The sequence below is a fragment of the Colobus angolensis genome, unplaced genomic scaffold, assembly GCF_000951035.1.
Source record: "Colobus angolensis palliatus isolate OR3802 unplaced genomic scaffold, Cang.pa_1.0 Scaffold134, whole genome shotgun sequence".
NCBI lineage: Eukaryota > Metazoa > Chordata > Mammalia > Primates > Cercopithecidae > Colobus > Colobus angolensis.
The window spans coordinates 3,513,054-3,538,941 of record NW_012114422.1 but is presented as its reverse complement, the minus strand read 5'-3'; the positions used below and the strand labels follow the sequence as shown (position 1 = coordinate 3,538,941).

The window sequence follows — 25,888 nt, the reverse complement described above, 5'->3', positions numbered from 1 at the left end:
ATGAAAATATTTCTTTAGTTTTATTGAAATATAACACACAAAAGTGAAATGGATAGTTTGATCCATTTTGACAGATGTATACACCATGTAACTTACATACATTTCATGATAAAGAACAATTTCAGCATCCCCAAAAGTTCCCTTATGCACCTACCCACTCAATCTGCTCTTGGAATCAAGCACTGCCCTGGTTTCTATCACCACATATGAGTTCTGTCTACTTTGGAACCTCATATTGATGGAATCATTCAGTGTGTACTCCTTCATGTGTGGCTTCTTTCACTCAGCATAGTGCTTTGAGATTCAGCCTTGCTGTGGCCTGTACCAGTAGTCTGCTCCCTCTTATAGCTGACTATTCCATTGTAGAGATGTACCATAACTTGTTTATCCATTCATCTGTTGATGGACACTTGAGCTCTTCTCAAATAGGGGCTATTATTTAGAAATGTTATGAACATTTTATACAAGGTTTTTTATTTTTTTTGAGACCAGTCTTGCTCTGTCGCCCAAGCTGGAGTGCAGTGGCGCGATCTCAGCTCACAGCAACCTCGGTCTCCTGGGTTAAAGCGATTCTCCTGTCTCACTCTCCTGAGTAGCTGGGACTACAGGCATGTGCCACCATACCCGGCTGATTCTTTTTTATTAGTAGAGACGGGGTTTCACCATGTTAGCCAGAATGGTCTCAATCTACTGACCTTGCGATCCACCCGCCTCAGCCTCCCAAAGTGCTGGGATTACAGGCGTGAGCCACCGCGCCCAGCTATACAAGGCTTTTAAGGAGGATGCTTTCATTTTCCCTTTGGATAAATACCTAAGAGAGAAATTGCTAGGTCCTAAGACAGGTGCTCATTTAACATTTTAAGAAACTTCCAAATGGCACAGTTTTGCAAAGTGGTTGTTCAGTTTTATTCTCACCAAAAATGGTAAAAGTTCCAGTAATTGAATATACCAATTTTTAATTTTAACTGATGATGGAAAATGACCTGCAAAGTTTCCAAACCTACAGTATGTGACAGTACCTGTTTTCCCATATCCTAAGCAAGGTTTGATATTACCAATCTTTTAAATTTTTGTCAATCTGATAAGTGAAAATGATGTCCCACTGTAATTTACATTTTCTCTCTTTACTAGAGGAGTATTTTAAAAATATTTATTGGCCATTTTGTTTCTTCTGTGAATTAACTATTCACAGGTTTATGAGTTGAATTGTTTATGCTTTTCTTATAGACTATAGAAATGCTTTTACTCTGTTTCTTTGTTTTATATGTTGCAAATGTTGTCTCCTTGTCTACTGCTTATATGTTGACTTTTTAAATAATTGTCCTCTGTCATATAGAAATCCTTAATTTTCATTAACTTTATCAAGCTTGGCTTTTACAGCTTTTGCATTCTGTGCTTAAGAAGGTCTTTGAGGACCGGGCGCGGTGGCTCAAGCCTGTAATCCCAGCACTTTGGGAGGCCGAGGCGGGTGGATCGCGAGGTCAGGAGATCAAGACCATCCTGGCTAACACGGTGAAACCCCGTCTCTACTAAAAAATACAAAAAACTAGCCGGGCGAGGTGACAGGCGCCTGTAGTCCCAGCTACTCGGGAGGCTGAGGCAGGAGAATGGCGTAAACCCGGGAGGCGGAGCTTGCAGTGAGCTGAGATCCGGCCACTGCACTCCAGGCTGGGCGACAGAGCGAGACTCCGTCTCAAAAAAAAAAAAAACAAAAACAAAAAAACAAAAAAAAGAAGGTCTTTCAAATCCAAAGGTCATGAATATTTTATCCTTTGTTTTATTCAAATAATGTAAATACTTCTTTTTAAGCTTAGGTAATGAACTCATCTGGAATTTATTTTTGTGAATGGTAAGATGGAAAGCCAAAATTCCTGTTCTATTTATTGAATGGTCAGTTTCTTTCTGGCACTTTCTTTGAGTGCCTTCCTTATCTCGTATTAGATTTTCAGGTAGGCTAAACACACACATGGACTTTCTTCTGCCTCACTGGATTTGCACTGCCGGGCCAGTAGAGTCCTACCTTATTTACTCTCAGTTTAGGATATGGCCATAACTGGTAGGGAACACTCTCCTTTATTATTCTTACTTACCAAAAAGTTCTTGTCTGTTTTTGGCCTATCCATGCCTCCATAAGAGTTTCAGGATAAGTTTGTCAAGTTCCATGAAAACCCTGTTGGGATTTTGACTAGGACTTCAGTGAATTTATAGATTAATTTGAGGACGATGGACCTCTTTACAATAGTAAGTGTTTTGATCCATGAATATGATACAACTTTCTCCTTATGTACTTCAGTACATAAAGGTCTTACATATTTCCTGTCCCACTTAATCCTAGGCATTACAGATTTTGTTGCTATTTTGATTGAGATTTTTTATATTACATTTGAATTGGTTATTGCCAATGTGTTGAAAATTATTGGCTTTTTCATGTCCAGTAGCTATACTCCCTTAATAATTCACCAGTTTTTCTCTTGGATTTTCCAGATCAAATCATCTGTGAATTATAGTATTTAATCTTTACCTTTCCAATTTTTATGCCTTTTGCTTCTTTTTTATTGCTTCATTGCCATGGTGAATTTTTTCCTGTTCAAAACTGAATAGTAGCAGTGATGGTCACAACCGTGTCTTTTTCCTGACTTGAATTAACTAATTCAAGAAACATTTATTATCTGCTATGGTCCAGACACTGTGCAAGATGCTGGGGCTATGATAATAAACACAGTAAGTCTGACTCTGACCTTCATGGATATCATGCATATGCACATAATCACACAAATCAATGTAAAATGGTGACTCCAGCAGTAAGTGCTAGAAGGGAGACTTAGATGGTGCAATATAACCTTAAAAGAGTGGAGTGGGGTTTGGGAAAGTTAGGGAAGTCTTCCTAAGTGATACTTAAGCTGTGTACAAGTAAACTGTGCAATGAGGAAGAAAGGGTACTCCAGACAGAAGGAATAACATAGGTAAAGGCCTTGTGGCAAACAGAAATGGGGCAAAACCTAGGGGCTATTAAAAGAAAGTATGTCTCTCACTGTTGGAGAAGGAATTTACGGATAAGCAAATGTGGGGAGAGGGCTGGAATGATTCACATGGTAATAGAATAGAGTTGGGGGCATCAGTATATTTAGCTTAATAGAAATACTGATGGTTACATAGAGACATAAATATGTATAAGTGTGTGTGTGTGTGTGTGTGTGTGTATATATATATGACTTAGTATACACACATAGATTCCTGTGCTCTGTCAGCTGATACATGCATAACACAAGCATATCTAAAGTCCATATCTTGGTTGCTGAAACCATTCTCCAAAAAAAGGAACTCCAGCTTTTGGCAGAAATAGCCGAGTCTAGGACCGGGGCAAATTATAAAAGATGAGTCTAGAGCATCTTTTTATTTCTACCCCCAGAGTCAGGGGCTCTGTTGCCCAGGCTGGAGTGCACAAGCTGGAGTTCAAAGGTGCGATCTCAGCTCACTGTAAACTTTGCCTCCTGGTTTCAAGGGATTCTCCTGCCTCAGCATCCCAAGTAGCTGGGATTACAGCTGCCCGCCACCATGCCTGGCTAATTTTTGTAGTTTTAGTAGAGACAGGGTTTTACCATGTTGGCCAGGTTGGTCTTGAACTCCTGACCTCAGATAATCTGGCTGGCTGGCCTCAAACGATCCTCTTGCCTTGGCCTCCCCAGGTGCTAAGATAATAGCTGTGAGCCACCGCACCTGGCCTGGAGCATCTTATACTATCAGAAAGTAAGAAAGTCCTCAAAAAAGAAAAAGAGAAAACCCTACATGGATCAGGGTATGACAAAGAAGTCAACTGAAAGAGCACCCAATGGCCAAGCTTGGAACAGTTTCCACAATAGAATAAAATATTATTGGATGACAATCCTAAGTATTAAATCCATTAGTCCATACTGATATAAGTACATGATTGAATAAATTAATAAATGGAGAAGAAACAAATCTTTTGAGCAGAAGAATTCCAAGTAATTTATGTAGATATTTTATTCTCAAGGAGAGGCAGGCATAATTCTCCACTCCTTAGGTGTGGGGTGTTCATAGTGACTTCCTTCCCAAGAATACAGGATGAGGAAGGAAGGAAAAAAGAATAACTTTACAGTGGAGACACCCAGCAAACACTGCCTTAGCTAGGCAATTCAAGCTAACATCAACAGTCATAAATTAGGCTGATAATATAACTCCTGATATGATGTGATGAAAATGGCACTTCACCTCTGGAGTCTTCCTTCCAATAACCCATAACCCAGGCTAACCCTGAGTAAACATCCAACAAATTTCAACAGTGGGCCATCTTGCAAAATACCTGACCCTGGCTCCTCAAAACAGTCAAGGCCACCCAAATTAAGGAAAGTCTAAGAAACCACACAACCAAGAGGAGCCTAAAGAACCTTGACAATTAAATGACATTTGGTGTCCTGGATGGGATCCTGGAGCAGAAAGAGGATATTATGTAAAAAATAAGGAAATCCGAATAAACGGTGGTCTTCAGTTAATAATAAGGTATCGGCCGGGCATAGTGGCTCATGCCTATAATCCCAGGACTTTGGGAGGCTGAGGCGGGCAGCCCACCTGAGGTCAGGAGATCGAGACCATCCTGGCTAACACGGTGAAACCCCGTCTCTACTAAAAATACAAAAAATTACCCAGGTGTGGTGGCGGGCACCTGTAGCCCCAGCTACTCGGGAGGCTGAGGCAGGAGAATGGCGTGAACCCGGGAGGCAGAGCTTGTAGTGAGCCGAGATCGTGGCACTGCACTCCAGCCTGGGTGACAGAGCAAGACTCCATCTCAAAATAATAATAATAATGTATCATTATGGGCTTATTAAGTCTAACAAACACATCATATTAATGTAAGATAATAATAGGGCATTGGCTGTGAGGTATACGGGAATTTTCTCTACTATGTACTCAATTTTTCTGTAAAGCTAAAACTATTCTAAAAAAGTGAAGTCTACTAAAAAATGGGGGTAAGAGGCCATTTGTGACTGGGATGGAGACATTAAGGGGGTATATGATGTGAACTGAACCTTAAGAAAAAAGTAGGGGGCACATAATGCAAGACTTCATGGTCATCTCCATTCTTAATTTTTTTTTTTTATCCTAAGAACAATGGGAAGCCAGGAAAATATTTTATGTAAGGGAGAAAATAATCCACTTTGCATTTCAGAGAGCTCTACCTAGCTGTGATTTGCAGAATGAATTTTGCATCCTAGAGTGAATGCAAGTGGAGTAGGCAACAGATATTGCAGCTTGGACCAAGGGTCATGGCAGTGAAGACAAATGGAAGAGGGACAGATTCACAAGAAATATAAGAAGTAAAATCAACAGAACTTGATGATGAATTGATGTTCCTTTTTTTTTTTTTTTTTTTTTTAATCAGACTAGCCAAAGATTTTCTATTTTACTGGTCTTTTCCATGAGCTAGCTTTTGGTATTTTGGATCAACTTTTACTGTTGTTTTCTAATTCAGTAATTTCCCCTTTGTTCTTTATTAATTCCTTCACAGCCACAGAATATTACCTTTGGCTGATGATCTATTCTGTAGGAAGTCTGCTGGAACTGGCGTATCTCTCTGATGATGTGTGATATCTAACAGAGAAAAAAACAAAACAAAATGACAACAAAAGCAGAGAAAGGTATTTCCTGTATTGCAGCACATTCTTCTGAGGCCTCTTCCCGGAAGGGTCAGTCCCTTCCTCCAGTGAGGCAGGTGGAGCCTGCCTGACCATTCCCTATGCTTGGTGCTTTCTTGACTCTCAAGGAGGTACATGAAATGCCAAAAGCAAAAAGATACTGAATTCAAAATTGGGGAACAGCTGGCACTATGTGGCCTCATGTTTGGGAGAGGCAAGCTCTGGGTGCTGTCATCCATGGGCTCCTTGCTTCTAGCTTAGTGCTTAGAACCTGGCTGTCCAGGCTGGGCACGGAGGCTCACGCCTGTAATCCCAGCACTTAGGGAGGCCGAGGTGGGTGGATCAATTGTGTTCAGGAGTTTGAGACCAGCCTGGCCCCAACATGGTGAAACCCTGTCTCTACTAATAATACAAAAATTAGCCAGGCATGGTGTCGTGGGCTTGTAATCCCAGCTACTCGGGAGGCTGAGGCATGAGAATTGCTTGAACCCAGGAAGTGGAGGTTGCAGTGAGCTGAGATCATGCCACTGGCCACTGCACTCCAGCCTGGGCAACAGAACTGTGTCATAAATAAATAAATAGAACCTGGCTGTCCAGCAAGAAGCTTTCAGCAAGTGTCTATCACTAGTCAGTCTTAGGAGCTCATCTTTGGATTCCTCATCTCCTTGGGGATGCTGAAATGGCTTTGCCAAAAATCTCCTCAATCAATACTTAGGAATATACCTAACCAAGGAATCGAAAGACCTCTACAAGGAAAATTACAAAACACTGCTGAAAGAAATCATAGACAACACAAACAAATGGAAACACATCCCATGCTCATGGATGGGTAGAATCAATACTGTGAAAATGACCATACTGCCAAAAGCAATCCACAAATTCAATGCAATTCCCATCGAAATACCACTATCATTCTTCACAGAATTAGAAAAAATAATTCTAAAATTCATATGGAACCAAAAGAGAGCCCACATAGCCAAAGCAAGACTAAGCAAAAAGAACAAATCTGGAGGCATCACACTACCTGATTTCAAACTACACTATAAGGCCAGAGTCACCAAAACAGCATGGTACTGGTACAAAAATAGGCACGTAGACAAATGGAACAGAATAGAGAACCCATAAATAAATCCAAATATAGCCAACTAATCTTCAACAAAGGAAACAAAAACGTAAAGTGGGGAAAGGACACCCTTTTCAACAAATGGTGCTGGGATAATTGGCTAGCCATATGTAGGAAAGTGAAACTGGATCCTCATCTCTCACCTTATACAAAAATCAACTTAGGATGGATTAAGGACTTAAACCTAAGACCTGAAACTATAAAAATTCTACAAGATAACATTGGAAAAACCCTTCTAGACATTGGTTTAAATAAGGATTTCATGACCAAAAATCTCAATCAGCCCACATCGGGTATTAGTCCCAGTATCCACCTCCTCTTCCATCGCAAGATTAAAAAGCAAACATCGGGCTGGGGCTGTAATCCCAGCACTTTGGGAGGCCGAGGCAGGCAGATCACTTGAGGTCAGGAGTTTGAGACTAGGCTGGCCAACATGGTGAAAACCCTTCTCTATTAAAGATATAAAAATTAGCTGGGCATGGTGGCACGAAACTGTAATCCCAGCTATTCAGGAGGCTGAGGCAAGAGAACTGATTGAACCTGGAGGCAGAGGTTGCAGTGAGCAGAGATAGTGCCACTGCACTCCAGCCTGGGCAACAGAGCGAGACTCTGTCTCCAAAAAGAGAAAAAAAAAAAAAAAAAAAAAAGGACAACAAAAAAAGCAGACATTGACTTTGAAACAGGCTAATTATGAAATTATACCTACCATTCTCATTTTGGAGAAATTGACAAGGCCTTCCTCAGTGAAGTTTGGTGTTCCTTCTTCAATAAATGCCAGATCTGTCAAGTACATCCCAAGGTAAGGAACTGCAGGAGGGTTACAACTGCAAGACCAAGAGGCACTGTTCTGAGACTCATTCGAATAAATATCTATTTCCCTCCCCAAATTAAACAAAGGAGGATTAAAGGATCCTCCTTTGATCCTGAAGAATGAACTCTTTTTATTTCAGTTTCAGAAGCATATTCATGATATGCAGAATTTTAAACACATTTCACAATAGAATAAAATACCAAAATGACAGCCCATGGTTTACTACGTGTTTGAAAAAAAAAATGGCATGTTCAAACAACAGGATACCTTAGAGACAAATACACAGCATTTGCTAGCAGTAATTGTTTGCAATACTTATAAATTGCCCACAATTCTTTGAGGGGTAGAAGCTTGGAGGAAAACCTCTATGGTCTTACCTCTTTAAATCAAGCATTCAGCCTTGATGAACTAGATGGAAAAATCCATGCAATTAGAGCTTTGTACTGGTAAAAACTTGTTTTCTATTTTAGTTGGTTCTTAAATGTTTTAGAAAGTGTAGACTTAACATCACAACTCAGACTAAGGTGAGACACTGTTTTGTTTAGTTTTTAGAGACAGCTGGGTATACTTGGTCTTCTCAGAGGCCGGAAGCTAAGCACATGGGCTTTTGATGCAGGAGGAGCTGGGTTCAAATCCCAGCTTGACCAGTTACTAAGTGATACTGGGAACACTCTCTGAACTGCAGTTTCCTCTTCTGTAAAATGGAGATAGAAAAGCTTATCTCTTGAATTTCTTGTGAGGCTTACATACACACATCAAGCACTTAGCATAAAACCTGTCATTTAGTAAATACTTCGGTAATTCGTTCTTATACTATTACTGCTGTTGTTGCTACTATTATTATTATTATTATTATGTCTTAGTCTTGCTTTCACTCATATCATCACAGGACTCATGTTTTTCTATAGTAAGTACATGTGGTAGATTATGAGAATACCAGTTGCAGGAGAATCTCAATTTCTCTCTCTCTCTCTTTCTCTCTCTCTCTCTCTGTGTGTGTGTGTGTGTGTGTGTGTGTGTGTGTGTGTAGAAAGGGAATGATCTAGAAACCAAAGACCAAAAATAACAATCAACAGGTGCTGGAATATTTAAATAAAACTCACAGGAAATCATTGTGCTTAGATTAGGAAATAACTGAATCAATGAAATTTTTACAGTAAAAGATAGTCTGATTTATTATGGTGGTATTACCTTAATTCTTAATCTGCATGCTATGAGTATATCCATAAGACAATTACTGTATGCACAGTATTCCAAATAGTAAGGAAAATCAGAAAAATACCTAGATGATATAAGTTGTTTCCCATTTATTTTTCTTTTCAAAGCAAAGTAGGCGGTAGGTCACTGTTTGTATACTATATACATTATGTAAATATATTTCTGAATTATGAATAATTCAATAATTAAGATAGACATACTTTTTAAGGGTTTCTCTAAGATTTTTAAATCTTCCTTCAGAGGAAACAGTCTTTTGAAGTTTGTCCATTAGAGCTTTTGTCTAAAAAGAAAAGAAAAAACTTAGTGTGATGAAAATACTATGGTTTAAAAAGACAGCGAATTGCCAAAAGATGTTCAATTCTCTTCTTTGGTGGCAGGTGCTGATACCTTTGCCAGAATAAAGGTCATTGTGTGATAGGATTCTCAAGATGTAGAGATAGGGCATTATGTTTACATTGAATGTTAACAACATATGGAGAAGAGGAAGTGCCTGTATCTACACATTTAGCCAAAAAGAGGGAAAATGTGTGGAAAGAAAAATTGCAATGGATAGAAAACAGGCACTTAAAGAACTGACAAGTAGGCCAGGTGCAGTGGGTTACACCTGTAATCCTAGCACTTTAAGAGACTGAGGCAGGTTGATCACCTGAGCCCAGGAGTTTGAGACCAGCCTGGACAACATCCTGAAACCCCGTCTCTACTGAAAGTACACAAATTAGATGGGCATGGTGGCGGGCGCCTGTAATCCCAGCTACTTGGGAGGCTGAGGCAGGAGAATTGCTTGAACCTGAGCCGAGATCGTGCCACTGCACTCCAACCTGGGCAACAGAGCAAGACTCTGTCTCAAAAACAGAAAAAAAGAAAAAAAAAAAAAAAACAAGAATTGACAAGCACATGTTGAATAATCTCTTTTTTTTTTTCTGAGACAGAGTCTCGCTCTGTTGCCCAGGCTGGAGTACAGTGGCGCGATCTCGGCTCACTGCAACCTCCGCCTCCTGGGTTCAAGCGATTCTCCTGTCTCGCCCTTCTGAGTAGCTGGGATCACAGGCACACGCCACCATGCCCAGCTAATTTTTGTACTTTCAGTAGAGTCGGGGTTTCACCATGTTGGCCAAGCTGGTCTCAAACTCCTGACCTCGAGTGATCCGCCCACCTCGGCCTCCCAAAATGTTGGGATTACAGGTATGAGCCACCGCACCAGGCCAAATGTAGAATCTTAAAGGAGAGGTCTCATGTCAGACAGCTTTTGCGATGAATCCTTTTGAGTGTTAATCTCCAAATGACCAAAACACATGTTTGGTTGCCTTGGTATTGACTGAACAATGTCCTCTACTACAGATCCTTTCTTTTGTGATCTTCTTCATCAATTTGTTAGAGAAGTATAACTGATAATTACTGAGAAATAACATTGTTGTTGACATTGGTCTGGGGTTTCTTCCATGAACATAGGAGAGTGGTAGGGTGGCCCTTGGAGAGGATAACCCATTCCTGGGAATACCCACATCCAGGCAGCTTGGCTGGGCATGGAGGATCTAGGTCCTACCTGGAGAAGAACTTGAATGCCCAGGTTGAGGGTCCTCAAACTACTTTGTCTCACCTGGAGAGAAGCTGCACAGCTTCCTGAGAGGCAAAGGGCTGTCTTCCCAATTCTGGTGTCTGAGGGCTCTTAGAGACCTCCTGCTTGGTCCAGGGCTAACCTTGCTGAAAACAGTTGCAAAAGTACAACCTGTCCTACAGCCACAGACCAATCTTTGGGTTCGAGTGCAGATTATCAGGCCTGCTGAACAACTCCCCGGCTGATCTCAGATGCAGAGAAGGGACAGCTGCACAGCAGATGTTGTCATCAAATGTGTCTGAAGCAGGGCGTATCTGCAACCAAGCCCTACCTACCATGACTGGAGCAAGGCACTTGGCTCTAGAGACAGCCTCTCTGGAGGACAGTCCACTAGCCTATGCGAAGGCCACTGTGAGTGACCTATAATGTGACTGAAATGCTAACATTTTATTTAGAGCCTTTACAGATGGTATATTCAAATTTGGAAACAATCATTTCAATATTCGTCTCATCCATCTCTATTTCACGATCAGTTCGGTTATTCCTAAACCCGCATCCTATAAAAGACAAGAATATCACTTAACTACAGAGTGGACCTGGAAACTTTCTTAAGGACGATTTAGGGATCCCTTGGTGATAGCTGGTGATCCCTAGAAAGCTGGTGCAATCTGGATAAGCCTGGTGGATTGCACGAATGTTCATTTCCTAGTTGTGATGCTGTCTATAGTAATGTAAGATGCTGCTGCTGGGGGAAACCGGGTGTAAGGTGCTGGGAATCTCCGCATTATTTCTTACAACTGCATGTGAAGCTATAATCATCTCAAAACAAAAATTTGTTTTTTGTTTTTTTTTAACCAATATGTGTAAAAACTGTGGCTGTTATTTACTAGGTCCACTGCTGACAGAAAAGAGGACTTGTGAATTCTAAGGGGCCGAATTTGGGATTCTCAGAGCACTGCATTTTTACTAAGAAATAAGTGGGAGAAGGCAAGATAAAAGATATGAGTTAGGCTTGGTTTCCTGCCACATGGGGAAATTAAATTGTTCTCCTATGCTAAAGGGAAAGGCTTGGAGGGCAAAATGAAGACGGAAAAGAAATCATGAATGTCTCTGAGAGGGGCTGCAATCCTCAGAGTGGGGGGATAAAACAAGACAGTTTTTAGGCCATGTCAGCAGACTATACCCAGATCTTCTGGTCTGGGACCCTGGAGGTGGCACTCTGTAGATTCCCTTCACCAACTCTGGGTGTTCACAGCAAGGCAGGGGAGGGTTAGGCAGACAGGGCCTGATGTAGACCCTCCTACCCTCTGGCACCAATGGGACGTGGGAGCCTGGAAACATCCCCTTCACCCCTGAAGCGAGGTCAGCCACACTCCCTGGGTGCAATCACCATGCATTGCTCCTGGGCGGGACAGGCAGGCCAGGTGACACCAGATACAGGCAGTTCACAGCAGCCTGTAGCCAGTGAATAATCAGCAAAGAATGACCACAGGAGGCCAGAGGAGCAGACAGGTGCCCAGAAGCCCAGAGATGCCCTCCCAGGCACGCAACACCCAGGGAGAAGGCCAGCAGAAAGGGCAGGGGAAGAATCGTGATTTAGTTTGAATCTTGAAATTATCTGAGTGAAAATGACAGGCATGGGCAAGTTGAGATTAATGAAAGAAAATGAAAATTGTATTTCTGCACATCTAAGTCATTATGCCAAAACTTTACATCTGCTACATGAATGAGCAAGAAAAAGGTGAAAAATGAGGCCTTTTGTCCCTGGCTTTTGGCTCCACAGAGTTTGCACCCTCACTCTGGGAGAGAATGGATGGACCCGTTGGACATAATTGTGCTTACTCAAAGTCAATGTGCCCTCCGAAATAATTCAGGAAACAGCTCTTGACTGACAATCACATTGTTTGTAGCTGTCCCCCAAAATGCTTTAATGAATGGTTTAGAAATACACACGAATGAAATCAATTAAGTGGTAAGAGCACTGTAATTACCCATGTTGGCACCTTTCTTTGGCAACTGAGCGGCTCATTTCGGTTAATGATTTCCTAATTAGTAATATTTAACTTGGCTCCCATCTCCCAACCTCTCCTCCTCTTAGCAGCAGGCTGTGTCACACGCTGAGGCTCACCTGCTTAGAGACCTTGGCCCAGGTTTTCTTCAGCCTGTAGATGGCACTTCTGTTCAAGGCGGAGGTGATTTCCAGCACGCCGTTGTAATTGTGCAGGCATCGGCAGATGTCCGCCACCGCCACCCATTTCTCGATGGCGTTGGCACGGGAGCTGACATCTGCATAATTCATTATCTGGGAGGCCACCAGGTTACTCATCTGAGACAATCAAAGAGCCCAGAAAGGCAGTCTAAGAGCCAAAGCAATGCATTTAGGCAAATTACGTAAATTATCTGCAGACATGTCAGGAAGGCAGGATGTTGATCATATTCTACATTTAGCTACCCACTTTCTAAAGAGACTGAAGTCTATAAGAATAAACTAATGAGCATCTGTTTGTCCTTTGAGAGAAGAGAGGGATTATCTGGCTTCCCGCTTGTTGGGGGAAGAGGTGATTTTGTTCATCAGCAATTTTGATGGTGTCATTTCTAATAATTACTGAGGAAACGGGACAGAATAACCTAACGCCTGCGGAAAGGCAAGGTCTGCAGATCATGGATCACTCCCTGGGGCCCTTCCCCTTACTCCTTGGCCCCCAACAGTGTGTGATTCCTCACTCTGGGAAGCCACAGTTACCACAGAGAAAGAAAAAACACTTGCCCCGTTAGATCAAATTCTGAACTGATTAACTCTCAAACCAGAATCACTTGGCTGCAGTGAAAAGGAGAACATTTTCTTCATCTTATCTTGTTCTTCACCAGCAGTTAAACAGACCTACAGTTTTGAGGCTAAGTACTGTAATTTTATTACTTAAAACCAGTTTAAGAAGCTCAGCTCTTGCAATATGGAAAGGAAAAAAGTGAAATAGGATTACCATATTAACAAAGGTAATATAGGGCATGTAATCTTTTTTTTGAGACAGAGTCTTGCTCTGTCGCCCAGGCTGGAGTGCAGTGGATCTCGGCTCACTGCAAGCTCCGCCTCCCAGGTTCATGCCATTCTCCTGCCTCAGCCTCCCGAGTAGCTGGGACTACAGGCACCTGCCACCACGCCCAGCTAATTTTTTGTGTTTTTAGTAGAGATGGGGTTTCACCGTGTTAGCAAGGATGGTCTCGATCTCCTGACCTCATGATCCGCTGACCTCGGCCTCCCAAAGTGCTGGGATTATAGACGTGAGCCACGGCGCCCGGCCAGGGCGGATAATCTTATATCCATACACTAAATCTGATGGATTCACCCATTCTTTGATGATTCTGAAGATACTTAAGACCTCATAGTGCCTCAACACCGCTGTGGAAATTCACTAAAGCACCTACTGCAGTGCTATTCATTGAGGGCCTGCGCATCCTTAGCGTGAGGAGAGGAATTATTTGGAATCCAGTTTGCTCTGGGAATAAATGGTTTTGTTAATCAGTAATTTTGATGAAGAAGTTCTTGCCAATAACTACTGAGGAAATGGGATAGAACAGATTCTTTTAGGTGCTGGAAACAGAAAGACAAATAAATCCATCCATGACCTTAATGCAATCTGAGCCTAGGTAGGTAGGAAGGAGAGGGTTGCAGATACATAGACAGGTAAATGCCATGCGGTGAAACACAAAGTTAAGTCTATTCACAGTGGTGTTTGAGAATAAACAGGCAGCATGGGGCATCTGGTCTAGTACAGAGGAGGCTTCCAGGAAGAGCTCATGCCTGCATTGATTTTTTTTGTTTGTTTTTCTGGAGACAAGAGCTTGCTTTGTTTCCCCAGGTGGAGTACAGTGGCATGATCACAGCTCACTGCAGCCTCAACATCCAGGGCTCAAGTGATCCTCTCACCTCAGCCTCCACAGGTATGCACTGCTATGCCTGGCTAAGTTTTTGTATTTGTAGAGATAGGGTCTCACTATGTTGCCCAGGCTGGTCTTGAACTCCTGGGCTAAAGCAATCCTCCCACCTCAGTCTCCCAAAGTGCTGGGATTACAGGTGTGAGCTATAGTATCCAGCCTTGCATTGAGTCTTAAAGGATCCAAGTATAAGAGCAAGGGAACAGAGGTGGGAGGGACGGTGTAATGGAGGATCTGGCAGCCATCTGAGGGGCATAAGAACTGGGAGAGCCAAGGGTGATAGATGGGCTGGGCTCTTGTATGCCAGGTTGAGCAGTTGGGACCATATCCCTAAGGTAAGGAGAAGCCACTGATGGATTTTTGTCAAAGGGAGGGAAATAATTAGATTGGCCTTTCAGAGAAATCATTTCTGTGCCACTGCATGAAAGATGGTTTAAGGTATATGTGCTTTGGTCAAGGATAGGCCAAGGCGGACATCCGGGCCAGAGGGACTCAGTGAGTTTAGAGCATTGGCGTGTAACTCCACTTGTTATCACAGCCAAGTAGCCAAACATGGAGGGCCATCACTTGGCTCTAAGCCACTGTTGTCTGTAAAAGGTATAATTGCCCTATTGATATGGTCCAGGAGCTCATGCCCAGAAAGAGAAAGAGTTAAGTTGCTGACCCTGAAGGCAAGGGAGAGCTGGCCACGTAGCTATGCGTGGGAGTGACCAGCTCAAGCAGCTGAGACAGAGCGGACAGCATAAGAGAGCTGCTGATGAAAGAGCTGCTGATGAGAACTCCTGCTGAACAAAATCATCTTTCACCTACCTATGGCCCCCTGCACGTTCTTTCAGGTATCCACCCACTCCCCTTGGACCTCAGCATGGGCTGGAACCTGACCCTGAACCTAACAGATGGATTGGAGGGCAGTGAGATTGCAGAGGAGAGATGAGTTAGGAGCTCCTGGAGAGAAAGGATAAGAGGCCACCTATCAAGGTGGTGGCAGCGGGGAAGGCAGGGCGGGGAAGGGCCTGAGATACATGTAGATTTAGGGTTTGCAAATCCGCTGGGCAGTGGTGAGGGTGAGGTGTTGAGGGAGATGATGTCTGGATCCTGGGCTTGGGTGAGTGAGTGTATGGTGAGGCCACTGCCCGAGACTGAGAACAGAGAGGACAATGAAGAAGCAGGCTTGGCGGCTCTGGGGTGCAGATGAAAGGTTCCATCTGTCATCGTCAAGAGTGCAATGCAGCGGCCGTCCCAGCGGAGGAGATATGTGGGTCCAAAGCTCTCTTTTGAATGTCCATTATATCCCGTGTGTTAGTTCACCACAGGTAACAGAGGTTAGTTTCCCACAGCACGGAACCTGTTTCTCAGGGCAGGGACTAGATGGGCCATGCCCCTTGTCCTTTAGGCAGCGCAGCACTGAAGCTCACTGTGTGGTAGCATTCACGCAGCATCCGTGTACTCTGGGGAAAGCCTGCATGAAACACTGTCTTGGGAATCTAAACTGTCGCTTTTGCATTTTGATTCTAGATGACTTATTAATTTACCTATGGGGTTCCTGGTAGTTTGTTGTTGTTGTTTTTAAAATCATTATTCCTTTTATTATAGTTTAGTGAAACTGGAAAGGGAGGCTTCTCGTTGCCTGGATAGGCCAGAAGACACTCCCACACCTGTTACTTGTTCTACCCCAGGACTAAGACTAAGAACAGCGCTAATTAAGAGTGGGGAGGTATAAAAGCATCTCCCAATCTTACTGCTGGGGAAAAGCAGAGCTGGAAGATGGACCGACAGCTGGCCACTGCTGCACAGAACTACGGCAACAATGTGATTATGCTCCAAGAGGCCCCTTCCAACCCTGGAATGTAATTCAGGCTGAACGTGCAGTAATGATGAGGACTTGCACCAACCCAGCCTTACCGTCACCAGCACCACCAGGGGCCAGTGACACATGTACCGTGCATTCTGTTAGTCAATTTATGACCAGGAAGTAGTGATGATGATAAAAATAGGAACAGCAACCTGTACATTATTGAGCACTTACCAGACTTGGCTACCATCAAAGGTGAACCTCTTATGTCAGGAAGTTAATTGGACATTATTACATTACTGTGAGCTCTTAGAGGAGATGTAAGCTTGTCTTCAATATCCCATCAATTCTATTTAAAAAGCGGGTGGCAGGCTGAGTGCGGTGGCTCACACCTGCAATCCCAGCACTTTGGGAGGCCGAGGCGGGCAGATTCCTTGAGGTCAGCAGTTTGAGACCAGTCTGGCTGACATGGTGAAACCCCGTCTCTACTAAAAATACAAAAATATTAGATGGGCATGATGGCATGCGCCTGTAATCCCAGCTACTCGGGAGGCTGAGGCAGGGGAATTGCTTGAACCTGGGAGGCGGAGCTTGCAGTGAGCCGAGATCACGCCATTGCACTCTAGCCTGGGTGACAGATCAAGACTCTGTCTCAAACAAACAAACAAAAAAAAGTGGGTGACAGAGTTGCTTTATTTTAGAGGAGTCTCTAGACCCCAATATCCATCTTCTTGTAACACACCCAAGGTTTTACTGTTACAGTTACTCACGTCGTTGAAGTGTTGGCTAGTTTTCATAATGTAAGGAGTTCTTTCATTTTTATCCAGCTTCATCCACCCCTGCCCAAGAAACTCCCTGAAAGTGAAAAACAAAACACAAAACCAATTAAGTTTTTAAAAATGTGCTGGCTATGATCCTGGATAATTGTCATGAATATTAGAAACATTCCATTTAACACGGCCTAGAATGGTTCCTGACACCTGCTGCTGCCAGCCTCACCAGTGAATTTTACCTCGGCTTTAGCAGTTTACCTCTCAATGCCAAAAAGGAAGATTCTTCAGTTTCCAGCTTTCTGTTATAAATGTTTGGAACTGCGTCCCTATTAGGGTCCTATAAAGGCTTCTCTGAAGGTGGAAAACAAGAACCAACAAAAGGGAAATAAAGAGGTTAAATACTACTTTAGAAATCAAGACTATTTTCCCAGGATTAGCTTTTTTTTCTTTTTTCTTTTTTTTTTGAGACGGAGTCTCGCTCTGTCGCCCAGGCTGGAGTGCAGTGGCCGGATCTCAGCTCACTGCAAGCTCCGCCTCCCGGGTTTACGCCATTCTCCTGCCTCAGCCTCCCGAGTACCTGGGACTACAGGCGCCCGCCACCTCGCCTGGCTAGTTTTTTGTACTTTTTAGTGGAGACGGTGTTTCACTGTGTTAGCCGGGATGGTCTCGATCTCCTGACCTCGTGATCTGCCCGTCTCGGCCTCCCAAAGTGCTTGCAATCCTCCCAAAGGGATTGCAGGCTTTAGCTTTTAAAAATATTAAGCCTTAGCAGAGGGTCCAAAAATTTCATCACTGCCAAAAATGTTAGTCAGAAGCAGAATTTTCTCCCTCCTCTCTGCCCTGCCTGCCATTCTCCTGGAGGATGCAGATTTCAAAGGCAGAGATCGTGTTTTGTTCTCCCCAGCACTCAGGAGGGTGCAGATGGTCAGGGCTGAAAACTGCACCTTTTAGGCTCCTACCGCACGTTCCCCTGACCAGGCAGTTCAGTGGGGCAGAAGCTCCACCTGGTCAGATGGGCTGTCTTCAGGGCAGCATCCCTGATCATTCCCTTCATTCCTGAGCAGGTCGCCAGACACAGCAAGAAACAAGGGACAAGCAAGATGGAGCATATAGGAATTATTTTGTATAGGCATTAAAAACACTCGAAATTACTCTGACACGTACTTAAGTTGACTGAGTCCCTGGGCAAGGTTCTTTGTCCCTTGCTGTTGTTGGTCCTGCTCCCACCCTGCAGAGTGCTGGACACAGAGGTGTGCCAGTTCCATGGATGGAAACAATTGGTAGATATTCACACAGAAACTGCGGGGACGGACACACACACACACACACACACACACACACACACACACACACAATCTGCCTTAGGAATAATGTCAACTTCTAAGCCAGCTAGTGCAGCCAAGCCCTGCTGCTGTCGGGAGTGGCACTCACTCGTAGGGAATGCTTCTGAAAATGACATGGTCCAGGAGGGTGATCTGTTCCGCCAGCTCCATGGCCGACAAGGACTGAAAGCATTCGGCCTTCATGCAGTCAGTCTGCAAGAGACGAGGGAGGGAAATGAAACACCTGAGAGAGGGCGCCTGCCATCTCGTTGCAGGTCAGCGAGGCACACAGCTGCATGTGTGGAAGCATGAAGTCCACCACTAAATTCTAACTATGAAAAAAATGGCAGAAAGCTACAAATATCAAAGCCAACACGAATATCTTAGACCAACTGCTAGACCCCACGCCAAATGTGGTTCATCTCACAGAGCTTCATAGATAGGACAGAGGGCCTAATGCTACAACACTCCTGATCAGTTACAAGCATATTGCCCACCTTGGCGAGGTAGTTTGCACATAGTTGTGCTAGATAAAAATGTGGTCAGACTTACCATTTGAATTATATCCTCTAATTTTAGGTGGATGTCATCTTGGTCATCTTGTGAGAGGGCCCTGAAAGAGAGATCAAATTATCCTCCATGGAAAAAAAAAAAAATAGACAACCTAGGAACAAAACTATAAAATGCAGTTTGGTTTTCCCTGGATGGGAGGTCTGAAGATTTGGGTCTACAAGGCCATGCAGCACAACCGGCTGCTGAGCTGGAGATGAGCAATCCCCAAACAGAAAACATGCTCAAGGCATGAGAGAATCATCGGGACAGCTGATTTAGAACAAAGAGCCAACCGGTGACATAGAAGGTTGTAAATGAAACCACCACCATCGCAGCGAGTCTGAGGGTGAGCTGGGTGTGCTCTGAGTGACCATCTATAATGTAAAATGGAGCATCGTCTAATGCTATCAGCCAGTAATACTCCTAGGCCTGAGTGCCCTCCTCCCCACACCTCTATCCCCTACCGTAGGCCTTCCCTGCCATCACAGAGGCAGGAGACGCACGGCCACCCCCTTCTCAAGCTTATGTAGACCAGAAGCACAGGGGGTTCTTATGTGGCAAGACTCTGAACAATGCCAGGCAGGAGCCAGCAGATAGCTTCCTCCCCCTTGCATTCCAGGTGGACTTTCCTCAGACACTTTTGGCCCTGAGTCTCATACATGTTATTCAGCTCTCAATAAATATCTTTTTAAAAAATAAATGACGAATGAATGAGTGAGTAAATGAATAAATACAAGTTAATACCTTAGATACTTGTTTCAGACTACAGGGTATTTTATGTCCAACAGAAGTTCAGAGTCCAGGAAAACTGGAGTCCAGTAGGCATCCAAGTACATAATGTGCCATTGGAGCCAAGGATTTTATGTTTTCCAAAAGGAAGGCACAAGCACATATTAAAAGTATTAAAATAGTTAAACGGTCCCAAACCGTGTACTCTGTCTGCTGCAGGAAGCCAGTTTTAAAAAGAAGTAATGATGATGCATTGTTCCGTTGTGTTCTGAGTTGATTAAAACAACCACCACAACTCTCAAAAATATAATATCAACAGAGATGGCTTCCTGTATGCCCGCTGTATGCCAGGCATGTGCTCAACATTTGACATGCACTATCTCCTGTATCCTAACAAATCCCTTCCAAGGGATTGTTATACAGGATAGTGGATAATGCAGGCATTGTGATCTCCGTTTTACAGATAAGGAAACAAAAGCTCAAAGACACTGACTAAGTTGTCCAAGGTTGTGGGCCATTCCTTTACTCTGCACTTCTCTTAAGCAGGCTCAGGGAAGGCACCTCTCCAAGGGTTCCACACACAGCACAGTCAATAAACACAACTCCCCTCAGCTGTCTGAAGGGGGAGCAGGAGCCTTCTGGACTATACTAGCAGCAGCCCTCTTTTTGGCACTTAGCCTTACTATTTGTGAGTAGAAATAAATACTCATCTTATCTTAAAGGGCAGATTAAGATGTGGAAAAAATAAGTTAAAGCTAACTCCTTCTCCCAAGCCTATTAAATCACATGAAGGGTTACATAGGAGGGATAAAAGTGACTTTTCTGAAAGTGCACATCATCTTTTCCGCCATTCTAGGTTCCCGGAGAGAGATCAGTGGCTCCATAATTATGTGTACCAGTGGGAAAGATCTTTTTATGAAGCTGGATAATATCTTTCCCTTGGAAAGAAAAGGTCAAAAAGTTAAGTTAGCTCCCATCAAATGTTCCTCTTCTCAATGATCTTACCCTCATTTTCCAAGATGCACTGTGGTTCCATTAAGTTACCTAACATTTTATGTCTTCTCACTGACGCTACATGGGGTTTGGGGATGACTTTTCTATGATCTGAGCCCATCACAGTTGAACATCCAAGAAGTTAATCGCTGTTTCTTTTATTTTGTGGCATGTTGGGTGTCTAGAAAAATCTCTGCACTGAATAGATTTTGAAGACAGCTAGTTAGACAACTTTGGAGGAGGAGAGATGGTATTTTAGAAATACAAGTTTTGAGTAGAGGTTTTTATTTACAAACAGGGCAATAAACTATCTAATGGCAATTAAGTGTATTCATCAAGTGACCCCTGTGAGGCTGTGAGTCAGGGAGGCTTCATTCAAAAGAACATTTGCTTTATTGCATTAATGTAACCTATGCGTAAAAACATGTTTTATGTTCATATCTCTTATATGTCAGGAATGCATATAAATCTCTAAAGTCAGGGCTGCACTTAACCACCATATGACATGTTTTTTATCTCTCACAGTCATAGCCTGTATTTTCTAGAGGGCATGGTTCAGAATTCTTTCCCTTCAGATGTGGAGGCCTCTGCACTTCTGGTTCAGTTCCTATAGAGAAAAGATTTGCTTCTAGTCTTCTGGCGACCCTTGGGCATTGATGAACATTCCAGGATCCTGGGTTCCCCACCACCATTACTACCACATCTATAACAGTATCATCAGTTTAATAATTGTGCGCTTATAATGAAATACCAAATAAAAGGAAATGGGATTATCTAAGTTGTATGATTGGAAAATTCCTCTTTCAATTAGGGTAGTCCAAAAACAAAGCCAAAAGCAACCAGTGTCTGTCCTGGGATTGGTCCACACACTCTGTGTGTGGAAAAGGTGATGAAGCCTAAAGAAAGTTGAGTTTGAGTAAGATCCAGCCTGGTTTCACTTGGGCCATATGGCCTTAATGGTAGAAACTACTTTTTCTGGGAACTACTGTCAGTGCTTCTAACAGTAATAATACTCACTTTACTACGAGTGCTAACGACTTTTCAGGCATCATGTTAACCTCCTTACACATTTCACGTCATGTACTCTTCACAACAACCTAATGAAGTAGCTATTACGAGTCCAACTTTATAAATGAGGAAACAGGTTTGGAATGGTTGAGAACTTGACCTCTGTAAATGGCTGAGCCAAGATTTAGCCCTGTGACATCCTGCAAAAGGTAGAATCAGACTCTGCTCAGTGTTGTAGTTTCAAGCTGTACTGCCTACTCAAATTTCTATTCCCTATCAGTCCTACACTGCTAATTCTCAGGTCATTATTCAACAGAAAGAGATGGCACATGTGAAGCCTGATGAATATCAAGACCTGGGATGGCAAACAGGATTCATCTTAAGAACCAACTCCAACTAACTGACTTCTGAGGTCACCTCCTGGTGCAGAGAGAAAACTCTCAGAATTGATGGCTAAAGTCTGGCATAGGCGTCTTGAGGGGATTGGCAACAAAAGGCCCTCACGTTGGTTGATCCTGACAGTTTTTCCCAGCCTGAACACCCTCACTTCCCTGACAGCTATTTAGTCAAATATCCCTAGGGGCACAAACTTCCAGAATGTAGTTTTTAAATATTAGTTTTAAATGCAAAGAGCATAACAAACCAGTCATAAAGAGAGAAGAAACAGTAATCACTCAGAGTCCCTCATGCACTGAAACCAGGCTTCACCTTAATATCTACTTACAATTTTAAAATCTGAAAACAGACACAGTAATGGAATCCCTGGGCTTATTTAGATGTTTTCATAGAATGGAAAAAGTGGAGAAGGCCCCTAATTGTTTCCTAGGGCTGCCCTAATAAAATCCCACAAACTGGGTGGCTTAAAACAACAGAAATGTATTGTCTCACCTTCCAGACAGAGGTCTGTAATCAAACTGTCAGCAGGGCTATGCTGCCTCTGAATCCTGGAGGGGAACCCTCCCTTGCCTTTTTAGTTGCTGGTGGTTAGCTAGCGATCTTTGGCCTTCTTTGGCTTGCAGCTGCATAACTCAGTCTCTGCCTCCATCTTCAGATGGCATTGTCTCTGTGTCTGTCTTCCATGGTTGACTTCTTAAAAGGACACCAATCGAAGTAGATTGGGGTCCACCCTACTCCAGTACCTCATCTTAACTGATTACGTTGGCAATGGCCTTATTTCCAAATGAGGTCCATTTTGAGGTATGGGAGGCTGGGACTTCAATATATCTTTTAGGGGGTAGGGAGATACAATTCTACCCATAAAAGTCCCTTCACCAAAGAATGGTCCGGCTATGGGATCTTCAGCTAATGGGGGCTAAGAAAGACTTACAGGCCAGTTGCTAACACATCACAAACCAACATCTGGTGTTGCTGCTTCAGGAAGGACTTGCAGAAACATGGACTGAGCTAAAATAGACTGCCTGTGGATGACACAAGCATTCTGGATAGCATGTAACAAGGAGACAATGCAGCCAAGCTTCCAGGAAAGGAAGGGTCATTTCTAGAGGTTGTAAATGAAGAGGGAACTAGAAATCAGAGTGGTAAAGAAGTACCAGACCCTGCAGAGAGATGCTGGGCTTCCCATCCCCATGCAAGGACAGAGGACATAGTTATGAGTGAGCTGGGAAGCTGCACCTGAAATGTCTGCACAAAGCCAGCAATGGCCGCCCTTTCCACATAGAGTGGACAAGAAAAAAATCCACCCACCAGTTCAAGAAGCTATAAGAAAGCTTGTTACCCACTTGGATACTGGGTGCAACAACTATGGACACAAATCTCTAGCACTATGCCCAAAGTTGAAGACTTGATCACATAGAAGTGCGGAGTCCTACCTTAGACAATCCCCCACAATTATACCACCTACATGATGTGGAAATCCTAAACTGACAAGCTGTAGAAAAGTTGGTCGGGACCAGTGAAATGAGCCAAAGAAAATTCATAACTACTCTGTGATGTCCCATCCACAATTTAGGTGCATGAGACTCCTACAGACACTACCACCCTCACACACACAAGCTTACAATAACCCACATGAGGAAACATCATTTCTCTTTGATGCCTGCTGGACTCGCAGGAGGGGCTCCTCAAGGGTTCCTTTCTTTAACTGTTGGTTCTACGGTAAACCGCTGTCTGCCTCCATGGATAATGGCAATTGCACTCCACATGAGTTATACCACGCTGTCCCAAGTCTTCCTGAGACAGCAGACCCCACATTGCCCCCAGGAAAGAGAAGATGATACATAACGCTTTACTGCTGAGAACATAGGCCCCACTGTCCCCAGGATTCTAAGATTTATTCCTCTGGTTTGCTAGGCTCTTATTTTCTATGAACATAACAAGAATCAACCAATGTCATCCAGTCGGCATCTTCAGTTGCCTTCACCTGAGGATATTTGCAGTGGCTTTCCTTTCTTGGGGAAGAAGGTCTGGGTCTCGCAAAACTTCTTCTAGCAAATTTAGGACATTCATCTTTAATTCATTGTTGAGTTCAAAATCCTATAAAACAAAATAAATCTTTTTAAATTTTAGTTTTGAAAGGGTTATCTCTGTGACACATGACACCATTCTCCATGATAAACTCTCTAGAAGCTAGGTATGGAAATTGAAATGTATGGACTCTGGAGTCCCACGCCACACCTAGGGTCCTGATTTACTTGGTTTGGAATGGGGGTCTGTTATTGGTATTTCTGACAGGCTCCCCCATGGCTCCCCAGGGGGTATAAATGTGCAATCAGTGTTGAGAACAACTGCCTCTAGGGACGGCCACTGGGAAGGGTTCTTAAAAGAGCTTACAAGGCCCTGGCCCACCCCTCCAGCCTCTTCTCTCACACTGCTTGCATCCCTGTGGCCTGCAACACATACCATGCCCCCAACACACTCACACTGTCCTAGACTTAACAAATGCCTTCAGTTCCTCAAGAGATATGTGCTTCCCATAGCCTGGAACACTATGCCGCCTCCACACATTTATTTCTATTCATTTTTGGGGCCTAGGAGATGATATGCACTCTCCCTGGAGTCTTTCTTCATTCACCCAGTGGGATTGGGAGCTTTTCTTTGTGCACCCATGGCACACGTAACTCACAGCTGTCAACTCTCTGTATTACATTGCAAGGGCCAATTTAATTGCCTGGCTTTTTTCTGGATGATGAGTAAGATCAGTAACTGTGACATATCGGTATCTCAAAAAATATTTGCTGCAAGAATAAAATCTGTCATTTGAGCAAACTTGAATGAAAATATGCTAAGGCTATCAATATCTATATCTACATCAATATAGATATGCTAAGAGCTAAAGAATGATACAGACTAATGGGGCCACGTTGAATGAACATAGAAGTGAGATTGAAGAGGCACCCACTGGGGACAGTTGGGACAATATGAGCATCAAAATGAATAATAAGAGTAATGAGCAATAACCAGTTTAATAAGAAGAACCTGTAAGTCCTTATTGATATTGATGCTCACAAAGCCAGATTTTTTAAAGGTAGAAAATAAAACTATTCTTCTTTTTTTTCAATCACAGGGTCTCCCTCTCTCTGTCACCCAGGCTGGAGTGCAGTGGTGTGATCACAGCTCACTGCAGCCTCAAATTCCCGGGCTCAAGTGGTCTCCCACCTCAGCCGCCCAAGTAGCTGGGACTACAGCTGTGTGCCACCACGCCCAGCTAATTTTTAATTTTTTTGTAGAGACAGGGTCTTGCCATGTTGCTCAGGCTGGTCTCAAGCTCCTGGGCTCAAGTGACCCTTCTGTCTCAGCCTCCTGAAGTGATGGGATTACAAGCATGAGCCACTGCACCCAGCCTAAAGCTATTCTTTGTAGTAGAATTCCAAATAGTAGATGCAAAGAAACAAAGGAATTAGAAAATCACAATTTTCTTTTCTTTTTTTTTTTTTTTTTGAGATGGAGTCTCACTCTGTCGCCCAGGCTGGAGTGCAGTGACGTGATCTCGGCTCACTGCAACCTCCGCTTCCTGGGTTCAAGCGATTCTCCTGCCTCAGCCTCCTGAGCAGCTGGGATTACATGTGCGTGCCACCACACCTTGCTAATTTTTGTATTTTTAGTAGACAGGGTTTCACCATGTTGGTCAGGCTGGTCTCAAACTCCTAACCTCAAGTCATCTGACTGCCTTGGCCTCCCAAAGTGCTGGGAGCCACCACACAGGCATGAGCCACTGCACCTGGCCAAAAATCACCATTTTCAACCAAAGCAGTAATCACTGACTCAGGCAAGGATCATGAATGAATGCTAAAATAGTTGAATGAAGTGTATTAGAGAACAGAATTAAAAGTGTCAGAGTACACGTCACAGATTACTTATTAATCACAAAGGGAGAATCTGGCAGATGTCACCTTACCCCAAGCAATCAAAGTTACCATCCCCTATGATGGAAGAAACCAACATCATATATCTACTAATGTAATGATCTAC

The 25,888-nt window shown here is 43.4% G+C and overlaps 1 protein-coding gene across 2 annotated transcripts in view; it reads right to left on the bottom strand.

Moving 5' to 3' along the window:
* The window catches only part of RASGRF2 (Ras protein-specific guanine nucleotide-releasing factor 2), a 280,870-nt gene that overhangs the window by 5,104 nt on the left and 249,878 nt on the right, over window positions 1–25,888 (bottom strand). The window contains exons 19-27 of one of the 2 annotated variants that reach the window (XR_001000901.1): window positions 23,841–23,953; window positions 18,731–18,791; window positions 18,288–18,391; window positions 16,854–16,938; window positions 12,487–12,684; window positions 9,004–9,083; window positions 7,963–7,993; window positions 7,481–7,598; window positions 5,539–5,607 (exon numbers count right to left, since the gene is read on the bottom strand). Coding sequence is in view for 1 of the 2 variants with exons in the window: in XM_011934344.1 (XP_011789734.1) it covers window positions 5,539–5,607; window positions 7,481–7,598; window positions 9,004–9,083; window positions 12,487–12,684; window positions 16,854–16,938; window positions 18,288–18,391; window positions 18,731–18,791; window positions 23,841–23,953 (828 nt within the window). In the remaining variant the exon portion in view is untranslated. The remainder of the gene's footprint in view (window positions 1–5,538; window positions 5,608–7,480; window positions 7,599–7,962; window positions 7,994–9,003; window positions 9,084–12,486; window positions 12,685–16,853; window positions 16,939–18,287; window positions 18,392–18,730; window positions 18,792–23,840; window positions 23,954–25,888) is intronic. The other variant, XM_011934344.1, reaches the window with a different exon arrangement.